Here is a 22,642-nt window from a genome sequence, read left to right as displayed (position 1 = left end):
TCCCACACATGGTATCTTTGTGCAGCTGGAAACACTTCTGAGTTTGCGAATAAACTGGGTCTCAGAAGACATCAGCATGTCTGATTTGGTCCATTAAAAAGATCAGCTAATCTTGTTCATAGGTTTTGTTTCCCTAGTCAGGTTTTTCTCTTCAGATCGTCCTAACACCAGATTAATGATAGAAAATGGGTTATTCGTGTATGATTAGAGATTTAACTGAAAGTATCTATAGATTGTTTAAAACTCAGAATAAGTCTGCAATTGTCTACACAACACTACAGGCAGCAACAACTATATGCTGCAAGTGTGAAGAGAGATGCATAGTCTCTGCTTTTCTGTGGACAGCCAGGAAGCCAGTTAGGCCTTCCTGTTATTGTACTAAGTGCAGCTACTACATACCCTGCGGCTCTGTGTGCTCCTGGCTGCATGGCGTGCGTTGTGCTTCTAATCATGCTGAGTGAGGACAGGGGCCAAGTTGGTTGGGATAAAGAGCAAGTGTGGTAGAAGGGCAGAAGTAGAGGAGTGAGCGGCTAACAAAGCTTTGGGCTAATTTATGACTCCCAGAGCAGATGGGGGGCCTGCGTCGCAGCGCTTGGGCCATGAGGGACGCCCTGCCTGGGCTCAACACCCTGTGATCCTGTCCTGGAGTAAATCAACCGTTCAAAACCCTGACTGCACAAGCAGCCTATCGTCCCTGCATTCAATAGGCCTGGTGTAAATCAGCTGGGTGTTATACAAAGGGAGAGACTGACGGAGGGAGTGATGGGCAAAGAGTTCCCTTGAGGCCAAGGTCCAGAGAGACACATAGCTCTCTGCCTCTTATCAATATGTGGGTTTATTTGAGTTTTGTCTTGAGCAGACACAGGCACTTACAACAACTGGACAATATGATTAATTAATTCCAGTTTCAGGCTGAAAAGATCATGACATCTGACATGCTTTATGCCCAATAGCTGCCAGTCAGTCTGTCTTTTTGTCCAATAGCTATGGTGGTTTGATCCCGGGCTCCTCCTGTCCACATGTCGACGTGACCTTGAGCAAGACTCTGAACCTCAAATTGCATCTGCCAAATAAATTAATGTAATTTAATATATTTCTCTGGTTTTTGCTTAAACTTACATCTCATGTTAAAGGCTTTAATGGTCTTCTGTCCTGAACCCCTTTCAAAAATGATGAGGTAAACTCCATGCACGATCTTCAATGTTGTACAAATGAAAGAAAAAGACTATAGGCCACCCTTTGTAGCTCCTGAAAACTTACTATTTGGGCCTATTTTTATCCAACAGCAATACATTTTGAATTGAACCGCATATAAGTTCCCGAGCGATGATACAAGACAGCCGGATTTTCAAAATGTATTGACTGTGAACTAGAAAATTCCTGTGAAACAGCCAAAAAAAACTTTCTGTTGCTGCAAGTGATTTATTTATGTTGTCACACTTTACACTTTACTTGACACCGTCATTAAACACTCCAGGGATTCAACCTACTGTACATCATGTAAGTGTAGAGTTGGCAAGAAGTGTTGAGTTGCTTCCTGTTCCCAGAACATCCAGAGTATGCCTCAATGCTGACAGGAAGAGAGAGTTTTGAACTTGGAGCTTGACTCAACCTTTGTCACGCAGCTTTGTCCTCCTCACTGATCCTCCTGGCCTCGACCCTCTGGTCCCATCTTTGATTCAGTGTTGTTAAAGAATAAATCATAATCTTTTCATCCTTTTCCCTGAAATAAGCTTAGACACGCCAGATTTTAAATAACAAGTTTATCTCCCTGCATTATAATCTGTCCCCTTTTGAACTTCGGTAAGATTACTTCAGCAATGTGCTACTTGGTTCAGCACATCATCACCACTGATTCCTGTTATTGTGCTTTATCACTTGAGTTTTATTATTTATTCAATTGTATGTCTGTGAAGCTAATTCCCCAGTGGGCGATGTCCCTGGTGTGCAGAGGTCTGCCAGTTAAGGTTCTGTGTGTTCAGCGCACATATCCGATGACGGTGCACATGTTTCTGATTAGACAGAGAAAACAAACACACAACAAACAATAGAGCTGTTCAAATGTTCTCTATAGATGTAATCCATATGGGTAAAAAAAGCATCAAACCTATCTAGCACCACAGGGTAGCAGCACAGAGAAATGTGAAAACTCTGACTGCTGGTGCTGAAAAGCATGGAAAATGACTGCCCACAGCCAAATAAGTCAGAGAAACTGAGTATTAATGCTTTTGACATTTGGAAACATTTTAGCTTTGGCAGTGAATAAGTGAAAACTCGAATGATGGAAGTTGTCAGTATTCATTTACCTTAAATCTTTGTTTTAGTGTGGTTTAAGAAAAAACAGTTCACACACTTCTACAATTTATTGTGAGAATAAAGATATCAGACTGACAGAAAGAGGCGAGGAGAGAAGTCGGATGAGAGGTGGAGGGGAGAGGATGATGATGGTAACTTCCCTGTATTTGCAGACAAACTTCAGAGGGCATCACAGCATAGGTGGTCATACATCCCTTTAAGTGGGATTACACACACAATCAGACACACAAAGTGTTTGTGTTTGGGGTCCATTGAGATGTCCAAGTACATTTTTCAACTACTGATTGTAACTTGTTGAAAATTGAAGTTGACAAAAGTTCATTTCTCTTCTGCCTGTGATTCGTTTAAACCATTGGGGAATGAAAGAAAACTTGGTTGACTGACAGTGTTCCTCTGGTAGGAAGTTTACATTTCAGTATGTCCATTCATCTTCTCTCCCATTGGACCTACCAATCTGAGCTGTCTGCAAGATTTCACATGTGAACTGCTGTTTTTACAGAGGGCACCTACCCAGACTGCATCTAGCATTAGCTTGGCACCTGGGTATGTAGGTTTTAACAATGTGTGAACCAACACTGGAAAACAGGCCCATAAAAGGTGAAAAAAAACTGAATTTAGGATATACAGTAAGTCACCAATCTAGCCATTTCTACATTTGGTGCACTCTATGCTCTATGCATGTGTCAGCTTGTGTTTTAGGCCATGCTCTGTGTCAGGGCACTGCTGCCACCGTGTATCACCAAAACAGTCCTGATCCCATTGTTGTGGTCTACAGCTATCACCGGCTGGAGTCCCCCAAGCCACATCTAAGAAAAGACTATATTTATCACTGGAAAGCAATGCATACCCAAGCTAGCGCTCACACACTGAAACACAAATACACACATAAACATCCATGTGCACATACAGTTAACTGAATCCACATTGTGGTTCTGGTGGGTTCATGTGATGTGTCGTCCTCATTCTGTCTGGTGTGGTTTGTTACGGCTGTGTTTGAGGACTGCTAAACAATTCCTCTAATGTATCGACACAACATGACCTGGAGGAGGTAGACATATGTGAAAACGTGTTTTAACCTGGTCAGAACCAGTTTGCATACACATGTTTTACTGTGCACTCTAGGAATCACTTTAAAACCTTTTACAGGAGGATAAACACTAAAACTAATTTCCTTGAGCTAAACATTTTGGACGGTCCACCTACGAAACCAATTATCATCAAGAAGTTTATAAGAGAGCACAGTAGTGTAATACGGTTGCTGTGTGGTTTTGTGCGCACAAACATACATAAACACACACCTGCTGCTGAGTGAAATCACAAGCAGATGCATTAGACATCTACAGTAACATGGCAGACGTCTGATGCACCCGGATGAGAACCCATCCCAGCCCTGTAATTACTATCAGACACAGAGACACATGTACAAACTGGGACAGGGGAACACGTGGGAGACATTAGCACTGTCACTATGGCCACACATGCATGTGTAAAGTACAACAGAGCTTGAATATACATTGATATGGACACGATGATGCTTTACTCATGTTGATTTATTAACCAGTATGCGATTTAAGAAAACATTCTGGTTCTCTTTTTTTCCCACTTAAAACCTGAGGTTTTCACTCAACCCAAAATAAAAACCATGTGTTCCACTTAACTTAATTGCAGACTTCACCTGTAGAAATGCAATTATTTAACAATGTGTGTTCTATGGCCTACAGCATATGTTTGTATACCCACAGTTATATATATATAAGTCTAATACAAGTTGTGAAAATACCTTCCTTGAGGCTCAGTAACAACTTTCTTAAATTCACTTTAGAAATGGCATGTGAAGGGAAACTAAATGCCCCTCAGCAGTGAAATGTTTGTGGAGTTTAGAGCCAGAAAAACATCAAATCCAGTACAACTACTCTGAGGAGAATACAATTGTATGTCTAAATTTTGAGGGGGGAAATGACCACATGAAATACTCTCAGTTCATTTTTTTTACAAGGGCACACATCACAAAACACAAGAGCTTTTCGGTAAATAAAAAATGTCTTCATTAAAATGTTAAAGATCTAAAAGGATAAAGATGAAATTCAACAAAACATTTAAAAAGGTCAGAGTAGAGTCGGTCCACATTGAAATCTGTCAGAGAAGACCCTCCCAAAACAGTTTACCATAATCCAATGCAGTAACAAGAAATGTCTTGTTTTGAGTAAGATCAAAGACCTAATAAGTAACTGGTTCATATGAGGCAATAAAACAACCCTGTAATATGATATGAATGTAAACAAAATCTCAAAAAATGCTTTGTAAAATGATTTTATCCTTGAGACATTTGTCAAGTTCCAGGCATCTGATGAAGGCCATACAGACATAGCACATAGCAAGGAGATAACGGATGAAACACAAAGTCACACTCCATCACCACACAAAGAAGATATAGCATGTAGCACCTGCGGATGTGCTACAGTGTCTGGCGTTACCTGACTTACCCGTTTATGCACATAAACTCTCAAGATGTTGTGGAACTGTTCAGACAGTCTCTGAAAAGCAAGCGCACCATGCTTTGCTCATAACAAAATACATAATGTTCTCTCTTTGTTATTCTACTTCCAGGATGCTAAACAGCCGAGAGCAGGATGTTAACATCACACCACTGCAGCCGCTGGGATTCCCAATCTACCCTCCAACAGCCAATAAACCTATTTACCCCTTGCATACAAAGAAACAGGATTTGTTTCTTACGCACACGAGAATACAAGCACACACAATTAAGTTAAGATGGACAGCTTTGCAACATACTAAATCCTGGGAGCTTGGTGTGGTCTATTAAATAACTTTTCTTAAATTATGATGTGCTGAAAACACAACCATGTACATACATTTTATCTCCTCCTCTGTGATAAAAGTTGTCAAGTATTGCTTGAATAAACAAAAAATCGGAGGGTGAAGACAGACAGGAGGTTTACATTCCTCCCTGCAGCTCAACCTTATAGTCACAACATTATGTGAATGTATCAGTTAATTTCCCACCATAGGTGATTCATCAACAGCTTGATAGTTTATTTGTCTTATTCTAGCTCCTATCTGTGGGCCTTTATATCAACTGACCAGACGAAAACCAGCAAAGAAAACACTGTCTGTTGGCTACCTGAGCTCTGCACAATGCAGGTTTTCTGAATAAACTACAAGTAAAGGCCTTCTTCTTCTTACTTTGACACACTTTCCTTTGGGTTCAGTACTTTCTAAATTATAATCACTTCCAGTGTCTCTGGAGAGGTTCCACTGAAGGTGACCCACATTTACTAGATTAGCAAATAAAATAGACCAGTGTCTCCATATTCCTACATTTTCTGAGCCAAGGGTGACAGCAATATCCATCCCTATATAGATATGTCTGTTTACACAAATAACACTGTTAGGAAAGATTGCTGGCCTTTGCTCAGTCACTGCAATGTGAGGCGCAGAAGACATTTTAATTAAGTCCTTTGTTTATTGTTGCAAGATATTGAAAACAAACTTCATCTGAATTGCAAGTACTTGGCACTGCTCATGGTTGTGACAACCATGAAATGCCAGCTTTCCAAATGTTTGAAAGTAATTCCATTAACAAGGGTTTGATGCTTTACAGATGAAGAGATTGAGATCTGAAGTGGCATATATAGTCACATTATGCAAGATCTGGCTGGACTGCACCCTGATTGCGACAAAAGAAAAACTCCCACACTCTTCTCAACTCTTAAATCTACATCTAACTGGTTCCAAAGCTGATTATGCGAAACACAAACACAACATGTCAAAATGTGGTACACTTAAAACATTTCCATTGCACTGGGGAAGTGAGTTCCTCCATTCTCTACTAAAAGAAGTGGTTTCGTGGCGCCATCTAGAGGACTAGAGCCTCGTGCTGCTGTGCACCAGCAGATGGCGCTGTCCAGCAGGTGACTCACTGGACTGACAGCACGCCGGCACCGGAAACGAAGATCGGAAGCTACACAACATCATTTAAACCAAGGCAGGGATTGTTGTGTAACTGCAGGTTTTGTAAGTAATTTCTGTCATTGTTCATTCGACGTTCGGTTTAATGTACCACATTAGACCCAAACTGATAACTTCCTGTCGCATGAGTCTATTTTTGTTGGTAGTTTAATTCAAACCGACCGCCTGCTGATGATGTTCGGCTCACTGTTAGCTTAGCGGGCTAGCCTAGCCACGTAAACAATGGGCATCTGTGAGAGCCTTGTTACTAACTCAACTGCATGTGCTCGTTACAACGATGGACCTCACTTGTTTTTGTATATTATTTGCCTAGAGCAGGTAACTGTTTCAGTAGATGTACTAATGTCCCCCTTTCTACGCTTAACGTTACGCATTCTCAGGATAACTAACCTCGCTTAAAGTCAGTAAACGTTTACCAACATCCAAGCTACCGCGGAGGCAATTAAGCTTACGTTATCCCACAATGAGTATATTAAGTAAACATTTTATCTTGTACTTAGAAGAGACATAACGTTAGATTGTCAGTTTGACATGTGAATGACACATTTGACTGTCTGCAGCTACATCACTATGCCTGTAGACGGTTCAAAGGACCAGGTGCCCTCCTGTCTCTCCAGCCCTGCCAGTGCTGCCCTTACCCCGGGAGGGACTGATGAGGATGGGTCTACAGGGGGCTCAGCTGTCTGCTCTTTCCCTGAAAACACTCAGGGCTCCGAGGCTGCTGCAGCCTATCCTGCCAACACTGGACCTGGGGAGGGCAACAGCGGTGAGATACGCAACTCCTGCACCATAAGACCGCAGGGAAGAACATTACGAATAGCTTTGATCTGTCAAACTGATTCCTGGCTCTCTCCGTGTGTTGTCATCTGCGGTGGGGTATAGGTGGTAAGAGGTCTGGAGCCTTGCTGCAGATCGATCGACAGCGTATTCAAGCAGCATCTGCCAGTTCTGGAGCCAATGAACTCCAGGGCCTTGGTGTGGCTGTGTATGACCATGACGTCCTCGAGCAAGGGGTCCTTCAGCAAGTGGACGAGGCGATTCAGGAGGCCAATCAGGCTGCTGCTAAAGCTGAGGCTGAGAAGGAATACCACTCTGTGCTGGATGATGTCAGGTAAAGGACAACAACTGCAATAATAGAGAGGCCTTTGCCTAGTGTGTTTAATAAAAATCATATGGTTTAGTAGCGGTAGTAAAATCAGATAGGTTCCTATAAGACATATTTGCAGTAGAATTTTTGACGTCCGAGTGAACTCGGATGAAGACAATTAAAGACAAAAAAACATATATTTTACTAGGGCACATTTCACATATGTCTTTCTGATTTAAAAATAACAATCTTCCTCTTTTTTTTCATGGTGTGTGTTTCAGGTCGGTCACAGCGTCTTTGAAACAAATCAACAAGATTATCGAACAGCTGTCTCCCTATGCTGCCTCCAGTAAAGATATCAGTCGGAAGATTGAATCTGTCAAACGACAGAAAGAAAATAAGGTACAAAACTAAATATCACAAACCTTTAAATTACAATTGTATGAATTTCATAATAATGTTACATTAACCTAACGTTGATAATGATGAAAACACTTTTCATATCAGGAGAAACAGCTGAAGAAAGTCAAAGCCAAACAAAAGCGACTTCAGGCCATTCTGGGAGGAGAGGATACCGAGAGAGTAGAAGCTGAGCTTTTGGCAGAGGATGATGGAGAGGAAGGTGAGGTTTCTTTCTATGATTATTTTCTAATTGACTAAAAGCATTGTCCACTCATTAATGGGGGAAACAATAAGGCATAAGGCAAAAGAAAGTGCTGGTTTCCTGCTTTCTATGGATAATGTGAAACCAGGGTCATGTTCAGCTCTGCCCAAATTGTAACAAAACAAAGCAGAAATGGAAACAATGCAAAGCGTTAAACCAGTTGCAGTTATGGTGGCCATTGTCATAGAAGATTGTAAGCAAAGGCTTGAATATATTTTGGGTGATTAAAATACTCAGTACAGTGATGGCTGTTCATATAGTCACATCTTCAGCCGATGTCACCCCGACACACTCGCCAAAATATATGTCAACGGTTTTGAAAGATGTGCACTGTAATGAGAAAAATATCACAAATTTCTGTAAAACATTTCCACATTGATCACTCCACTGTTACAGTGTTGAAATGGTTTTTTTCTCCAGTTTATGTGTTGCCACTCAACACAGTTCACCTTTTCACAGTAGCCTTAGAGTTCCACCTGCTGCTGTTTGATGGGTGAGATGGAAGTGAAAACCAGTATATTTATTGTGGAAACGTCAACAGAACTGTGATACAAAACTAAACCCTTCCACACAGCTTTCATATGTTTACACAGAAGGACTGCACATATACTGCAATTACAATTCATACCAATATCAGAGGGTTGTTGCTATTAGACGTACAGATTTGAAAGTTGCAACCTAAGAAGAGCAGTGTTTCAGCCAAATGTGATTCAGTGCTGATTTAACCTTCCTCCCAAGATTTTCTGAACACAAGTTCATTTGTGTATTTATTATGCGCTTGAACAAACATGTAAATATGGCTGCACACATACAGGGGCACTGTGGAGTTTTCTTGAAGACAAGACGGTTATGTTAACATTCAGTTTTTCTCACCAAATTGTCTTGTATCCATCCTTGAGGGCTAACAAATCTGTTAAGTGCATTTCCTTTCTCACAGAGCACAAACAGATTAAAAAACAACATTTTAAACCTCATGTGAGGCAAACAAAATGGGGACCTACTAATCAAAACATTGATCCACAATGTTACTAGTTTCAGCTGATTCTTGATGGTACTGTATCTAACCCTGCTTAATGTGTGTGTTGCACAGAAGCCGGGCCATCCACACTGGGCAGCATGCTTATGCCTGCTCAGGAGACCGAATGGGAGGAGCTTATCCGGAAAGGTCACATGACTCCGTTTGGAACACGAATCCCACAGAAGGAGGTAAAAAAGAAGCCTCGAAAAGTGATGCTCGCTGAAAACTCTGCCTTTGACCTGTACTTGGCGGACCAGGCCAAGATGGCTACTGAGAGGAGGAGAGTCCCTCTTCTCAAGAAGAAACGGAGCTCGAAACTCGGCCCCGATAAAGCCAAGGGAAAAACTAATTCAATTGTTTCCACTTCCAAGGACAAAAAGATGAAGAAGCGCATCCGAAAGCTTCAGATAACAGCTCTGAAGGCCCGTCCTAAGGCTCGGTCTAAGGCTGAGCCATGCCTCCCTAAACCAAGGAGCAAGCTTCACACTAAGGGTGAGGGGACAGACAGCGAGGCTTCAGAGTACCTGCCCAGTGATGAAGGTGTTGATCCGGACCAAGAGGAGAGAGAAGCCATGGAGGAGGGCTTTGGGGATGATGATGATGAAGAAGAGTACAAGTTGAAACCATACAACAAGAAAGGGGAACGGAAAGGGACAAAGAAAGTAAAGAAGAAAGAGGAGAGTGAGGAAGAATACTGCCCCGAGAGTTCGAAGGAAGAGGAGGATGCGAAGGGAAAAGACAAAAAAATCAAAGATGACGGAGATGTGGAGTACTACCGACAGCGAATACGGTATGATTATGTACTTTGTGCTGTAAACTTTCATAAATTATTGATTGTAAACAAATGATAAAACTGGGGGTCAACACAGTTTGTCAACAGTATATTTTTTTCTTGGATTTATTGTTGGATGCAAAGGTGCAAAAAGTTTTCATCAGCAAGTCCTCCTCAAAAGAGAAAGCGTTCATCCGGGCCTGTAAATCACAGGCAGATTGAGCCTTTAACTTTGCTTCACATTCGCAGTGGCAGCGGTGCAAATGTGCTATTGTTGTTCCCTTTAGTTAAGGCGAAAAGCAGTCGCTTTCTGCTGGCTCCATAGTGCAGAAGGAGAGTTAATCCCAGATGAGATTGGCAGCTGTTTCTTGACTAAGCAAATTCACTCCCCGCTCTTCTTCTCTCTCTCTCTCTCTCTCTCTCTCTCTCTCTCTGCTCTCACACTGGCCTAATTATCCTCCTGCACATGGTTTTATACACTCACTCTCTCTAATGCTCAAATTAATGGAAGAGCAGCCCTAATGAGATTTCATATTTATAGCTGCCAAATAAATTGTGTTGGCATGTGTCCTTTTTCTACACTACAGTGATTGAATGTCAATTCAACAGCATAGGCACGGCGTGGATGGTGAGGCTAGCTTATATGAGGAATGATATTATTAGAGTGGGCGGTATTTGTAGTTGGGGGGGGGCAGAAAAGTGTAATTAACTGAACCAATGCTTAGTCTTGACTTAATTAGAGAGTGTGGTCTCCCAGGCCCAGCTAAAGGACCAGTTTTGTGGCAGGGTGACAGGACCAGGCCCAAATGAAGATGGATTCTTATCCTCTCCACCTCACACCTTTCTGGGGAACTCGCACTACTAATTGTCTGTATCAATCTTCATTTGCTGCGTGACGACTGTGCCTCTAACTGCCCTCTCTACTGCACCATTAAAACTGTTCTCCTTTACATTTCCCTTTTTGCTGGAGATGTTCCCGCCCCTCAAGGGAAATACCAACAACTCAAAACATTTGCTATCCACGCACCTGTGTAGGCAAGACTTAAAATAAATCAATTAGTGCAAGAGGTGTGCATTCCATATCCATCCATTCTCTATGTATCTAGTGTATGTAGCTGGACCTATCCCAGTATGCACAGAGTGGCAGGGCGTAACCTGGACAGGTCACCAGTCTACTACAGGTCACCAGTCTACTATAGGTCACCAGTCTACTACAGGGCTTTTTTTTTTTTAGAGCTTTGGATTACCACATCTATTTAATTGTGGATGTATAACACAATATCAATCAGCAGGGATTTATTCTTTGACGTCAAGCTCAGCAAGTTGGCTGTGTTCACTAATATTGACTGAAGCGCCCTCCTCCCTCTCTTCAAAGTAAAATGGAAGAAGGCATTTCACCCCTTGATGTACTTCATTATTATGTACTCATCCTCTTACTAGGAGATGGAAGCGACAGCGTCTTCGAGAAAGGGAGGCGAAGAGAGAAAGAGGCGAGGAGCTCTCCGACGACAGTGATGAAGAATTTGACGAAGGCTTCAAAGTGCCCGGTTTCCTCTGGAAAAAACTTTACAAGTAAGTTCATCGTGAAAGATTGGGAGTTATCTCAATTATTTACAGATGTTGTAAGGAACTAATAGCGTGTGACTCGTAGCAGTAAAATAATAAGTGTATGTAAAATATCTGTGGACTTTCTTTGGTGTCTTGGTCCGTGACACACCGTTGTCCTTAAACTGTAATGATTAACCAACGATTATTCGATCAAGACATCACTACCTCGATTCACTTACTACTACTCTAGCTCACTAGTATTCATTGGTAAGTAATTGTGTCAGTCTGTTGTTTTAAACCACTTCTATGAAGAACTGTGGCAACTTTGAGTTTCGCTAGTTGATAAATAGTTTGCCAACCTGTGATTGTCCTTGTATCTGGTCAAATCCTCTCTTGTGCTACTTTGCTGGCCTTGTCTTTCTTAACGCACCACGTTTGTCCCAATTTACTTCAAATTGTGTGTTTGTTTGTTTTTTTTGCATGGATTTAATAATAACATAGTACTATATTAATCACTTTAAGGAAACTGACATTTGGCTTGCAAGTTCAAGCACCTCCCACCTCTAGCTGGTATGGATTGGGTCATTTACTGGCAAGCGTAATTGAACCAGATTTCAGTTGAAATACAGTACAATTACATTACATACAGTCCATTGTGCACTTGGATGTCCATAGTTGCTGTCATGCATAGGCTTTCTTAGTTATTTGCTTATGTGTTTATCACATCGTCAGGTACCAGCAGACAGGTGTGCGGTGGCTGTGGGAACTCCACTGTCAGCAGGCAGGCGGCATCCTGGGAGATGAGATGGGATTGGGTAAAACCATCCAGGTCATCTGCTTTCTGGCTGGACTGAGCTACAGCAAACTGAGGACCAGAGGATCCAACTACAGGTACACACAAACACACACACACACACACTAAACTGTGGCCAGAGACTGTGTGTCTGTATGGTATGAATATTTGATTAGGGGGATTTGTGCTTGAGAGTCTTCATCTGAATTATTAAACATGTTTCAATTATCAGACTCTTCACTTTCTTACTGCAGACATCAGAGAAAACACTGACACTGTGTGTGGGGGGGTGTGTGTGTGGGGGGGTGTGGGTGGGTGTGTTATAGTAGAGTGAGTGTCTTCATGAACACTTAAAATTAATTTTGGACTCCTGAACTGGGGATAGAACAGTTGTGTCGCAACAAATCAACCATGGATAACATGACGCAGTTGTTGTGATAATCTGGTTTTACTGCACAGACGACACTCGTACATTTGGGAGGCGGAGCTTCCCTGATGGTCAATACTCTGTCTAGTATAGATGCCCACAAATTGATTGCTTGCAAACTCAATTATGGCCAAGTATCAATAGCTTCCACCGGGCAGAGGTTCATACCAGCCCATTAGTGTGTCTTTATGAGTGTCTGTGTATGTGTGCTCTTGTAAATCTTCACAGAGGAGCTGAGCGTGTGTCGAATGGATCCATGCAGCTCCCTAGATTCATTCACAGAGAGTATACGGGTCAGTGGAGGTGGACATTGTAGTAGGAGGATTCTGCTGCATTATTGTACCTGGACACTCGGCTTCCTCTAATTCCCTCATGCCTTAATGCATAACACCTTTTACATGCAAGCAAAGCTCGTTTCCACTTAATGGGAAAAGCCTTTATTTCCTATAATTTGGTTTAGAAAATGATGACTGTAATTTGCTAATGAAATTTGCTGAGGTTATCCAAAGTGAAATGAACCCCCGAGTTCCCTTGTTGCCCATCTGTAAGTTAACCTCTCTGTGCTGTGTGTTTGGTCGTAGATATGTTGGTGTGGGTCCGACGGTCATCGTGTGCCCAGCTACAGTGATGCACCAGTGGGTAAAGGAGTTCCACACCTGGTGGCCTCCTTTCAGAGTGGCTGTACTACATGAAACTGGCTCGTTCACCAGCAACAAGGTAATTGTGTGTTTGTGTGAGTTTCATTCTCAGATTCATTATTAAGTTTTCTACAGGGTCTGTTTGTCCTCTGGGGGGCACTAGAGGTCTGTTTTGCAGCATTATCTCCGAACCTTGTCCCCTCTTCATCTCTCTCTCCTTAAACCACATTAAGGAGATGCTCAAGCTGCCAGAGATGGTTATGAATCACACTGATGAAAAACTGTAATTATTTATGTGTATTTTTTTTTAAATTTGTTTCAGGTAAAGCTTATTCCAGAGATAGCAGCATGTCATGGTATCCTGATAACCTCGTATTCAGCTGTGAGGAATATGCAAGACACCCTGCAGCGCTTCGATTGGCACTACATTATACTGGATGAGGGCCATAAGATCAGGAATCCAAACGCTGGAGTTACCACTGCCTGCAAGCAGGTATTGTCTCAAAACACTGAGACATTCATGAACACACACATTCTAACCACAACATTATTGGAAGCATGCATACAATAGAACGATTTGTACTTGTGAATACATTTAAACTTCACACACTCCACATTCCTCTCAATAGAAGAAGCTATTTACTTCTATTCCTTCTTGTACATCAACATCTAACCTGCTAGGACATCACTTCGCTCTTTCCTAATACCTAACGTACATTCTTTCTTCCCTCTCTCTAGTTTCGCACTCCCCACAGGTTCATTCTGTCGGGCTCTCCGATGCAGAACAATTTGAAGGAGCTGTGGTCTCTGTTTGACTTTGTCTTCCCCGGCAAACTGGGGACATTGTCTGTCTTCATGGAGCAGTTCTCTGTGCCCATCACCATGGGAGGATACAGCAATGCCTCACATGTGCAGGTAGCTACTGGAATGCACAAATGCAAAATTAGGATTCGTTTAATTAATATAATTAATAATTTAATCCATCATGAAACCAGGTGTGAAAAAGACTGAGCATAAGGATGTCACGGTGCTTAATCTTGTATTTTGAATTGTACAATTTGATTGATTTGATTGGCCGTTTTCATTTAAAATGAGGGTTAAAAACAGGATAACACAAACATATGTCGTGTTTTTTTTCATTGTGGACCAAAGTAGAACTCGGTGAAACACGGAAGCAAAGGATATATGATGGTGTGTCATTTTAGAAGCGGCGCTCATAATTCTGCTGCAAGGAGGTGCCCATAAATAAATCTATAACCTTAGCATAAGGAGGAGGGCTAAAGAGTCACGTGACAACACTAGTCACGCACACGCATGTTGGCACAAATGTTGGACAGCTGGATGGAAGCAAGTCAGGAGGAGAGATGGTGGAGCGACAGAGCCATTAAGTGCAGTGCAGGATAATGTAGGTCCATGCAAAGGAACTCCAGTTCATCCCTAGTGTGTGAGTGAGAGAGGGAGAGAGGGAGAGGCTAAAGTGGAGAGTCAGTGAGCTAAATTGTAGCCCTTTGTCATTAGTGCTCAATCGTTAATAACCCACTGACTGTATGGATTTAATTATTTAAGCTGGCTATTGATGCTTCTTCCGCTGTCGATAATAAAAACCTTTACTAATTATTAATGTTATTAAATGGTCAGAGAGGGCTAAGCTCTGCTGCCTTATCCTCTTCTCGAAATTCTCAGAACAGCAAAGCAGGCCCTCGGCTGACGTTCGTTCATGTGCATGTACAAATAGATGTATGTAAGAACGCATGTGGGTGGGGGGGGGGGGGGCTGTGGACGCTGGATCCATTACTGAAGCATGTGTTTGCATCCCCATGTGAATCCACTCGGCAGCTTGTACAGAGATCCCTGGATCATCTGCTGCCCTCCTCTTCTTCGTTTCCACTCTGACCTCCACTGAGCCCAAAATCCCACCACGTTATTGTCCCCTCCAGCGTTTGCAGAGGGTGCCTTTGATTCCTCTGTGGACCCCCAGTGAGTGTAGTTTTAAAAGGCTAACTGGCCCTAAGTACTGACTCTGGATGAGGTGTAGCAGGACATTTGCATCGGGGCTCCTAGTGGTGGGGGTGGGACCGGGAGCTCCCCCCCTCTGTTTCCAATGGAGCCGGCCAGTAGTGCTGATGAAAGAAGAGGGCTTTGTCCCCCGAGACCAACAGCACTCTGATCAATGTTTAATGGCCTGTGCTGCTGAGAGGAACAGCATACATGCAGGAGGTGATGAGAGAGGGCAGAGGAGGGACTAAACGACAATCATGCCTCAGGAAACATCCACACTGACAGGTGTGGCTGTTGATGTGGCTGTTTGACACCCCCGAACTGAATCTTGCTTTTGTCTTAAAGCAGTTTGCTTTTGTTGTTTCTCAGGTCCAAACGGCATTTAAGTGTGCGTGCGTGCTGAGGGACACCATCAATCCGTACCTGCTCAGAAGAATGAAGGCAGATGTCAAGGCCAACCTCTCCTTACCTGACAAAAATGAACAGGTATTCGTCATACTCTAGGACATGTGACCCTGTTCTGTCTAAGTATCGAACCGCCTCTCACGCCTGCTTCTTTTAACTGGGGAGGTGTTTATCTGATTGGATGTGACTGTATGTGCCACGTCTAAGGAGTATTTGATGAATGTGCATGGCCCTTGTCAGGTGAAGCCAGCTAATAAAGTCCTAGTAAAGTAAAAGGAGCAGGTATTCATTAAGGTGGCTGGTCCCTGGTCTGTCCACGCGGCGGACGCTGGTTGACTCCTCAGTCCACTTCAGCTCATTAAATCAGTCCCTCGGGACAGTAGTGGCTCCAAAAACACGTTGCTTTCATCTAATTCCTGTCCTCTCACACTGCACTTCATCAAAGGGCTTTAAAGTGGACCTTCACTGCTTATTACACACTTTTACACTGCTGTGTGTCTGTGTGTGTGTGTAGGTTCTGTTTTGCAGATTAACAGAGGACCAGCGGGAGGTTTATCAGAGCTTTTTGGATTCCAAAGAGGTCTACCAGATGCTTAACGGGGGCATGCAGGTAAGCCGCGCTCTCATCGTTAAAACGGTTTCGCTGTGTTTGTTTTATGCGTCTTCAATTTGGGCTCTTAGTGTTTGACCCACACTCTTGTTTTAAAGACAAGAAGAGCAAAACTCTCCGCCAAGTAGAAGACTTCCAGGAACAAGACTTGCCTTATTCATTATTTAGCCTCCTAACTGATGATCATTTCACCTCTCTTGCTCAAAGGCATTGGTGTGTATTGTGTATGCACACCTTGATGCACACAACACCTTGAAGAGGCATCAGTGGAATTCATTTTTTTCTTCCATGTACATTTTGTTAAGCCCCTAATAGCTTGACTTTAGTATTCTTTGCTCTCCTTGAGGAAGCTATGTAGTTGTTCTTCTCACATTAGCTCGACTCTGCAGAGAGAGACTCCACCATTTATCACCACTGACCAAATGGACGTGGTTGGAGAGCCAGGGGTGACCACAGCAGATTGTACACACACACCTATACACATATGCTCTTATAGACATATTCAGTGGTCACTCTCTGTCCATTAACCACCATTACTAATGCAGTGGCCATTGGGCCTTCATCAAGAAACACAGCCTTTATTATTGGTAAATAAATGATGTGACTAATTCCTAAACTAAATGTGTTTATTTGTTTAAAGGTGCAATGCTGTACAATGGCCAGATTTGTCACCTAACACCAATTCTGTGTAATTGAAGGAAATGGTCTATTTAAAAATCTTTTGTTCTTTTTTTTTTTTTTTTGTGCTTCTCAGATATTCGCAGGTTTGATAGCACTACGTAAGATCTGTAACCACCCTGACCTTTTCTCCGGCGGCCCCCGGATTTTGAGGGGAATCCCAGAGGAGCAGCTTACTAAAGAGGAACACTTTGGCTTTTGGAAACGTTCAGGCAAGCTGATAGTCGTGGAGTCTTTGCTGCGACTCTGGTTCAAACAGGGCCACAGAGTCCTGCTCTTCAGTCAGTCTAGACAGGTTAGGAACACGTTGCTCTGTCTTTCTGATTCACCTATCAGTCACTCGGCTAAAAGAGTAGTTCATATATATATATATATATATATATATATATAAAATAATCATTTGCACACATTTTTGCATAGGCAAAACAGGTCATTTCTAACCTGCGTCAAATTAAATAATTTAGGTCTTAAATTGTCATGTCACTTGTAAACGTTGTGTCTGTGCCTCTAAAACTGTGTGTGTGTGTGTGTGTGTGTGTGTGAGAGAGAGAGAGAGAGAGTGTATGTGAGCGAGGCCCCAGCTGTTGCAGTCAATACCAATGAGATTATACCTCAGAGGGAACCTGAGACCCTCCCTGTCGGTATCTCTGTCCATGTAATATTAATCTGCTCTAATCCTTTTAGAGATAATCCAAACCTCAGCCCCTGTCTTCCTCTCCACGTTTCTCTCCCCGTCTTTCTTTTCTCACCATCTCTCTGCTGTCTTTATCTTCTTTCCAGATGTTGGACATCTTGCAGGTATTTGTGATGGAGAATAATTACTCGTATGTGAAAATGGACGGCACTACCACAATAGCTTCCCGACAGCCCCTCATCGCTCGGTACAACGAGGTAAGGATTATTCATCCCTAATGGGGTTTAAGTGTTTCCCATGAAAATCCTGTCCTGAGGGACAAAATGCATCAGTGGAACCCTGCACACCCTGAGGTGGAAACCCTACTTGATGACAATCTGTTGTTCAAACTGGATGTACCTTATTGGCTCTGTCTTTGAAAGAAAGATTTTAAAATAAATAATAATACAACCCTCCAAATGGATGGCAAAATGTGTCCGTATTTAGGAGTTTATGTTAATGCAACGAGGAGAATCAAGTGACAAAAAGACAAGTTCAGATTAATCTGATTCTCTTTAAAAAGGATTTATTTAGAGAAAACCATGTCTTCCAACACATTTCAAGAATTTACTAATTATTTATTTATATTATTATTATTATTTATATGATTATAGAAAGGAGCATAGAACTGTGGACATGATGTTTATTAATCTTTTTCTTCCAGGACAAATCCATTTTTATCTTCTTGTTGACCACTAAAGTCGGAGGTCTGGGAGTCAATCTGACTGGAGCCAATAGAGTCATAATCTATGACCCAGACTGGAACCCTAGTACCGACACACAGGTAAGATAGATGCACACACACACACACACACACACACCTAATAGTTAAGATAACACATTTACTATGTTAATTAGATTTAATGCATTTTGGTTATTCGTTCTTGCGTTACTTGCATCTTAAAATTACCTACATTTCCTGTTCCAGCTTTTCACAATTTCTTTCCTGTTTATTTTAAGCCCCAGTAACCTTGACTCTGTGTTTCGGATAACGTACCGTATCGTCATTTGTTTGGTTTTATGGTGTTGTTCATAGGCACGTGAGCGAGCATGGAGGATCGGTCAGACGCAGCAAGTAACGGTCTACAGATTACTGACTGCAGGGACCATTGAGGAGAAAATTTACCACAGGTCAGAGTGCAGTTTTTCTTCTTGTGTTTGGCCATAAGCACTTTATACGTATGATATTCAAAGAAGGAAATCAATTAAGAAGAGGTCAAAAATAGTCCTGCTCTGGCTTTTATGCCTATGTCTCGTGCAGTTTTGCATTTTATTTATCTTTTCATTGACTTCACTCATTCGTGAATATTGGTAACGACATGACTAATTGCTCACATCACTGCTGTATTACTACTTGCACTATCCCAGGTCTCAGTAATTGAAAAGCTATCCTGCATTATTAAACGGCCAATCTAGGACTTCTAAACTGTTGCTCTGTTTGGTTAGGGTCTGTAAAGTGCCTTCAAAAAGCAAGTTAAAAGACCTGCAGGGATTCTATTTTAAAACCTACAGTAATGCAGTTAACTAATTCTCTCATCCATCAGCCAAACTACTCTACGGTGACAGATGATCACGGTTGCCTGCTGAGGTAAAATAACTAATTACATAGAAGTGTCTAATTCTATATTTGATCTGTTCTGATTCAGACAAATCTTCAAACAGTTCCTGACCAACCGTGTTCTGAAGGACCCCAAACAAAGACGCTTCTTCAAGTCTAACGACATCTATGAGCTCTTCACACTGACTGACCCTGATGGAGCTCAGGGAACAGAGACCAGTGCCCTTTTTGCAGGTCTGCAGATGTTTCTTGTTGTTTGTTAATTTTGTTCTTCCCAGAGAGACATTTTATTGCGCAATTATTCGGTTATCTGAAGCCCCCCCTGAGACAGATATATGAAAATGGATCTAGTATGGAAGAATTCACCAGCAGGCTTTGTTTTGATTGTCGTACAGGTACAGGTTCTGATGTCAAGGCACCCAAGAAACCTCAGAGGCCAATGCCATCACACAGGGGAAACCATGGCAGTCACATACATAAACACTCCTCAACAAACCAGAACGAATTAGACAGTCAATGCACTAACCAAAATAGCCTAGATATAGAGCCAAATATTTCAGCAAATACGCAGAATACAGAACAAAATAACAGAGACTGGGCCGGAGCCGAGCCAGCAGTTAAAAGCTCGAACTCATCCAGCTCTCACCAACTCAGAGACAAAGACTCGACCCTGAGTAGCCCGCAGAAACGCAGGGAAAAGAGGAAGCACTGCGACTCAGTCGTCTCGGCCAAACGCAAACATAAGAAGCGTAAACACTCCAAGGACTCTCGGTGTGAAGGACACCGCATTTCTCACTTGGTGAAGAAAGGAGCCTTTCAGAAAGAGGAGAGTGAAGACAAAGACACGGAGAAGAAATCTGATGATTATGTCTTGGCAAAGCTCTTCAAGAAATCTGGTAGGCCTTTTGTGCACAAACCCCATCAGCCATATCAGACAAGTTTTATTTCGTAAGTCTTGTGAAAAATACGCTTCTTTGTTGACTCTTATCATCTTCAGGTATCCACAGTGTGATGCAGCATGACTCCATCATGGAGTCCTCCAACCCTGACTATGTTCTTGTGGAGGCAGAAGCCAACAGGGTGGCCAAAGATGCCCTGAAAGCACTAAAGGTTTCTCGTCAGCAGTGCAGGCTGTCCTTCAATAGACCCCCTCCTCCACCTGCAAGGTACACAGTCTCACACTGTCACACTTGGGTTGATCAGAGCTCCACTAATCTCATGTGAATCACACATCTCAATTTTTTCCCTTGTTTGCTCTCTCAGGAAACGGTTTGGACAAAAGAATAATTCTCTCCTGGTTCCACCTTCCGCTCAGTCCGTCCCCACTCTGAGCAAATGCAAGGTAACAGCAGTGTTGGTATGAAAAGATGCAGATAATATTGATTTGTTATTTTGCGTTTGTGATGCCATGTTGTGTGAATTCCTCTGTTCCTGTCTTTAGGATGCTGCTATTGTGAAGAAGTCTGTGTCAAAGAAGCCTGGTTCAGGAGCTCACTTCAGTGGGGAGGGTGCAGAAAGTGACTTAAACTCCGCCCCACTCTCCTCCTCCTCCCTGCTGGCCAAGATTAAAGCCCGTAATCACCTCAGCGTGCCCTCCGGCCAAAGAGAAGAAGCAGAAGAAGAGGAGAACGACTCTGGAGCTCCAGGAACCAGCTCCCCCCCAGCTCCGCCCACTGAGCATGACGAGCTGTTGGTGGATGTACGCAACTTCTTAGCCTTCCAGGCAAATGTGGACGGACAGGCCACCACCCAGGAAGTGCTGGGGTATTTCAAACCAAGACTGACCGAGAAACAGGCGCCCGTCTTCAGAGAGCTGCTCAGGAGCATCTGTAACTTCCAGAGGACTTCTGGTCAGGACGGCATGTGGAGACTGAAGGAGCACTTCCGCTGAGGGAAGCACAGATGAAAGTGAAGGAAAGCCTGAACTGTGATGCATATTTAAGAACTTGTCAGCTTTCTTACATATTACTTTTTTTATTTTGTGTCAAATTGAGATTTTTGTCAAACAAAAATACATTGATTAAACTAGATTGAAATGGGTTTGTTATGGAAGGACCATATTAACATATTTTACAGTACAATAAGCTGTAAGCTCGTGTTATCAGTTATCCGTTAACTACATCTTGAAGGGAAAGTCAGTTACAATGTGAGCAATTGTTCACATATTGAAATTGCTTCCGTTTCTGTTTATTGTTGTTCCTGGTTGTACTTGAATTCACTTGTTTTATATTTGACTGAAAGTTAAACCTGTATAACCGTGTTAATGATCTACTCAGAGATATGGTGTTTGATTTGACAGCTTCACTTGTCAGATTTTGTAATTTTAATATGCTTCGATAAGATATAATAGGGGAGTTGTGTGTCATTTTGTAAATAGGACTAGATCTCCACGGATTTTAGTAGAATTTGTAATGAACGATTTTTCTTACTGACTTCAGTAAAATTCAAATGAGCTACCTCCTATTTGTGGAAATATTGTCAAAAAGCAGAGTAATTTACCTGCCATATTTTGTAAAGGTAAAAGGCTTGTATTATTTGTAGATAATAAACCTCTGCAACGGCTTGCTTTTTCCATGTTTGGTTATTTAAACAGGATTAGAGTAAAGGAAGTCTATTGAATTGGTATGAAACAATGTAAAAAAAGAATTGTATTTCAAAGAAGATGATCAGCCCTTGTATACAGGTACCAAGCCAAACGAATGAGTTATGTGGTAAATCCATATTCACCAGAATAATAGTGGTAGATATGAATTTATTTATTTAGTTTGAAAATGTATGGTTTCACTGAAAAGACCGTCAGTGAGTTATAGTTGCGTGTGGATGTGTGGAGCTGACCAAGTTCCTGAAAGTCCGGTATAAGACAGCTGTAGAAATCATGTAAACATGGGACTCAAACCCTTCTGTACATAGTGAAAGTTAACTTGGAAAATTGCTTCTAACCAACGAGTGTAATTTCATTAAGACACTTAAGCATCATCTGGACGGAAGCCGCTGACAGGAAGTAGACATGCACACACACACACTCTTGTCGGAGTTGTCTAGACCAAATATTGGGATAAAGTTATCAACCGTTATTTGATTTCAATTTTCTCCACGCACCTCACTGAGGTCATAATAACAACTTTATTTTCAGTGGTGCATAAATTAATTACGCGCATTTAATAACTAAAATATCATTATATTCCCCCTTTAATAACATAAACGCTGCACGCCAGGGAAACCCTTAATAGCGCGGGGCCCTGTAACTGGCCATTATCCGCCTGTAATGATATTACAGAACCAATTACGCACCATTAGAAGGGATTTTCTGCACTTTATGTGGTTTAGTCCAATCCCGCACTCCTCTTCTAAATTTCAGCTGCTTCTCGAAGCCTCATTTTGCCTCCACCTCAGAGACGCATGGCGTCTGCTCTCTGCCGTCCCCGATGCGCTTTAAAACTAATTGAAAGGGTCCCGCAGCAGATCAT

General features: G+C 42.2%; 1 protein-coding gene across 1 annotated transcript; it reads left to right on the top strand.

Annotated features, from left to right (window-relative positions):
- The first annotated feature begins 6,290 nt into the window (after positions 1 to 6,290).
- ercc6 (excision repair cross-complementation group 6) lies at positions 6,291 to 21,897 on the top strand. Its single transcript, XM_031839919.1, has 22 exons — positions 6,291 to 6,351; positions 6,867 to 7,072; positions 7,189 to 7,417; positions 7,675 to 7,795; positions 7,901 to 8,015; positions 9,148 to 9,865; positions 11,288 to 11,419; positions 12,128 to 12,286; positions 13,197 to 13,332; positions 13,576 to 13,746; positions 13,992 to 14,168; positions 15,621 to 15,737; positions 16,171 to 16,266; positions 17,021 to 17,239; positions 17,725 to 17,835; positions 18,282 to 18,401; positions 18,654 to 18,748; positions 19,264 to 19,409; positions 19,571 to 20,071; positions 20,173 to 20,341; positions 20,439 to 20,517; positions 20,617 to 21,897. The coding sequence occupies exons 2-22, from the start codon at positions 6,877 to 6,879 to the stop codon at positions 21,064 to 21,066; spliced, it is 4,257 nt and encodes a 1,418-aa protein (XP_031695779.1). The 5' UTR covers positions 6,291 to 6,351; positions 6,867 to 6,876; the 3' UTR covers positions 21,067 to 21,897.
- The last annotated feature ends 745 nt before the right edge of the window (positions 21,898 to 22,642 follow it).

This window comes from Anarrhichthys ocellatus, unplaced genomic scaffold, assembly GCF_004355925.1.
Source record: "Anarrhichthys ocellatus isolate YVR2014 unplaced genomic scaffold, GSC_Weel_1.0 scaffold3, whole genome shotgun sequence".
NCBI classification, from domain to species: Eukaryota; Metazoa; Chordata; class Actinopteri; order Perciformes; family Anarhichadidae; genus Anarrhichthys; species Anarrhichthys ocellatus.
The sequence above is the reverse complement of the archived record's forward strand: the minus strand, read 5'-3'. Positions and strand labels throughout refer to the sequence as shown.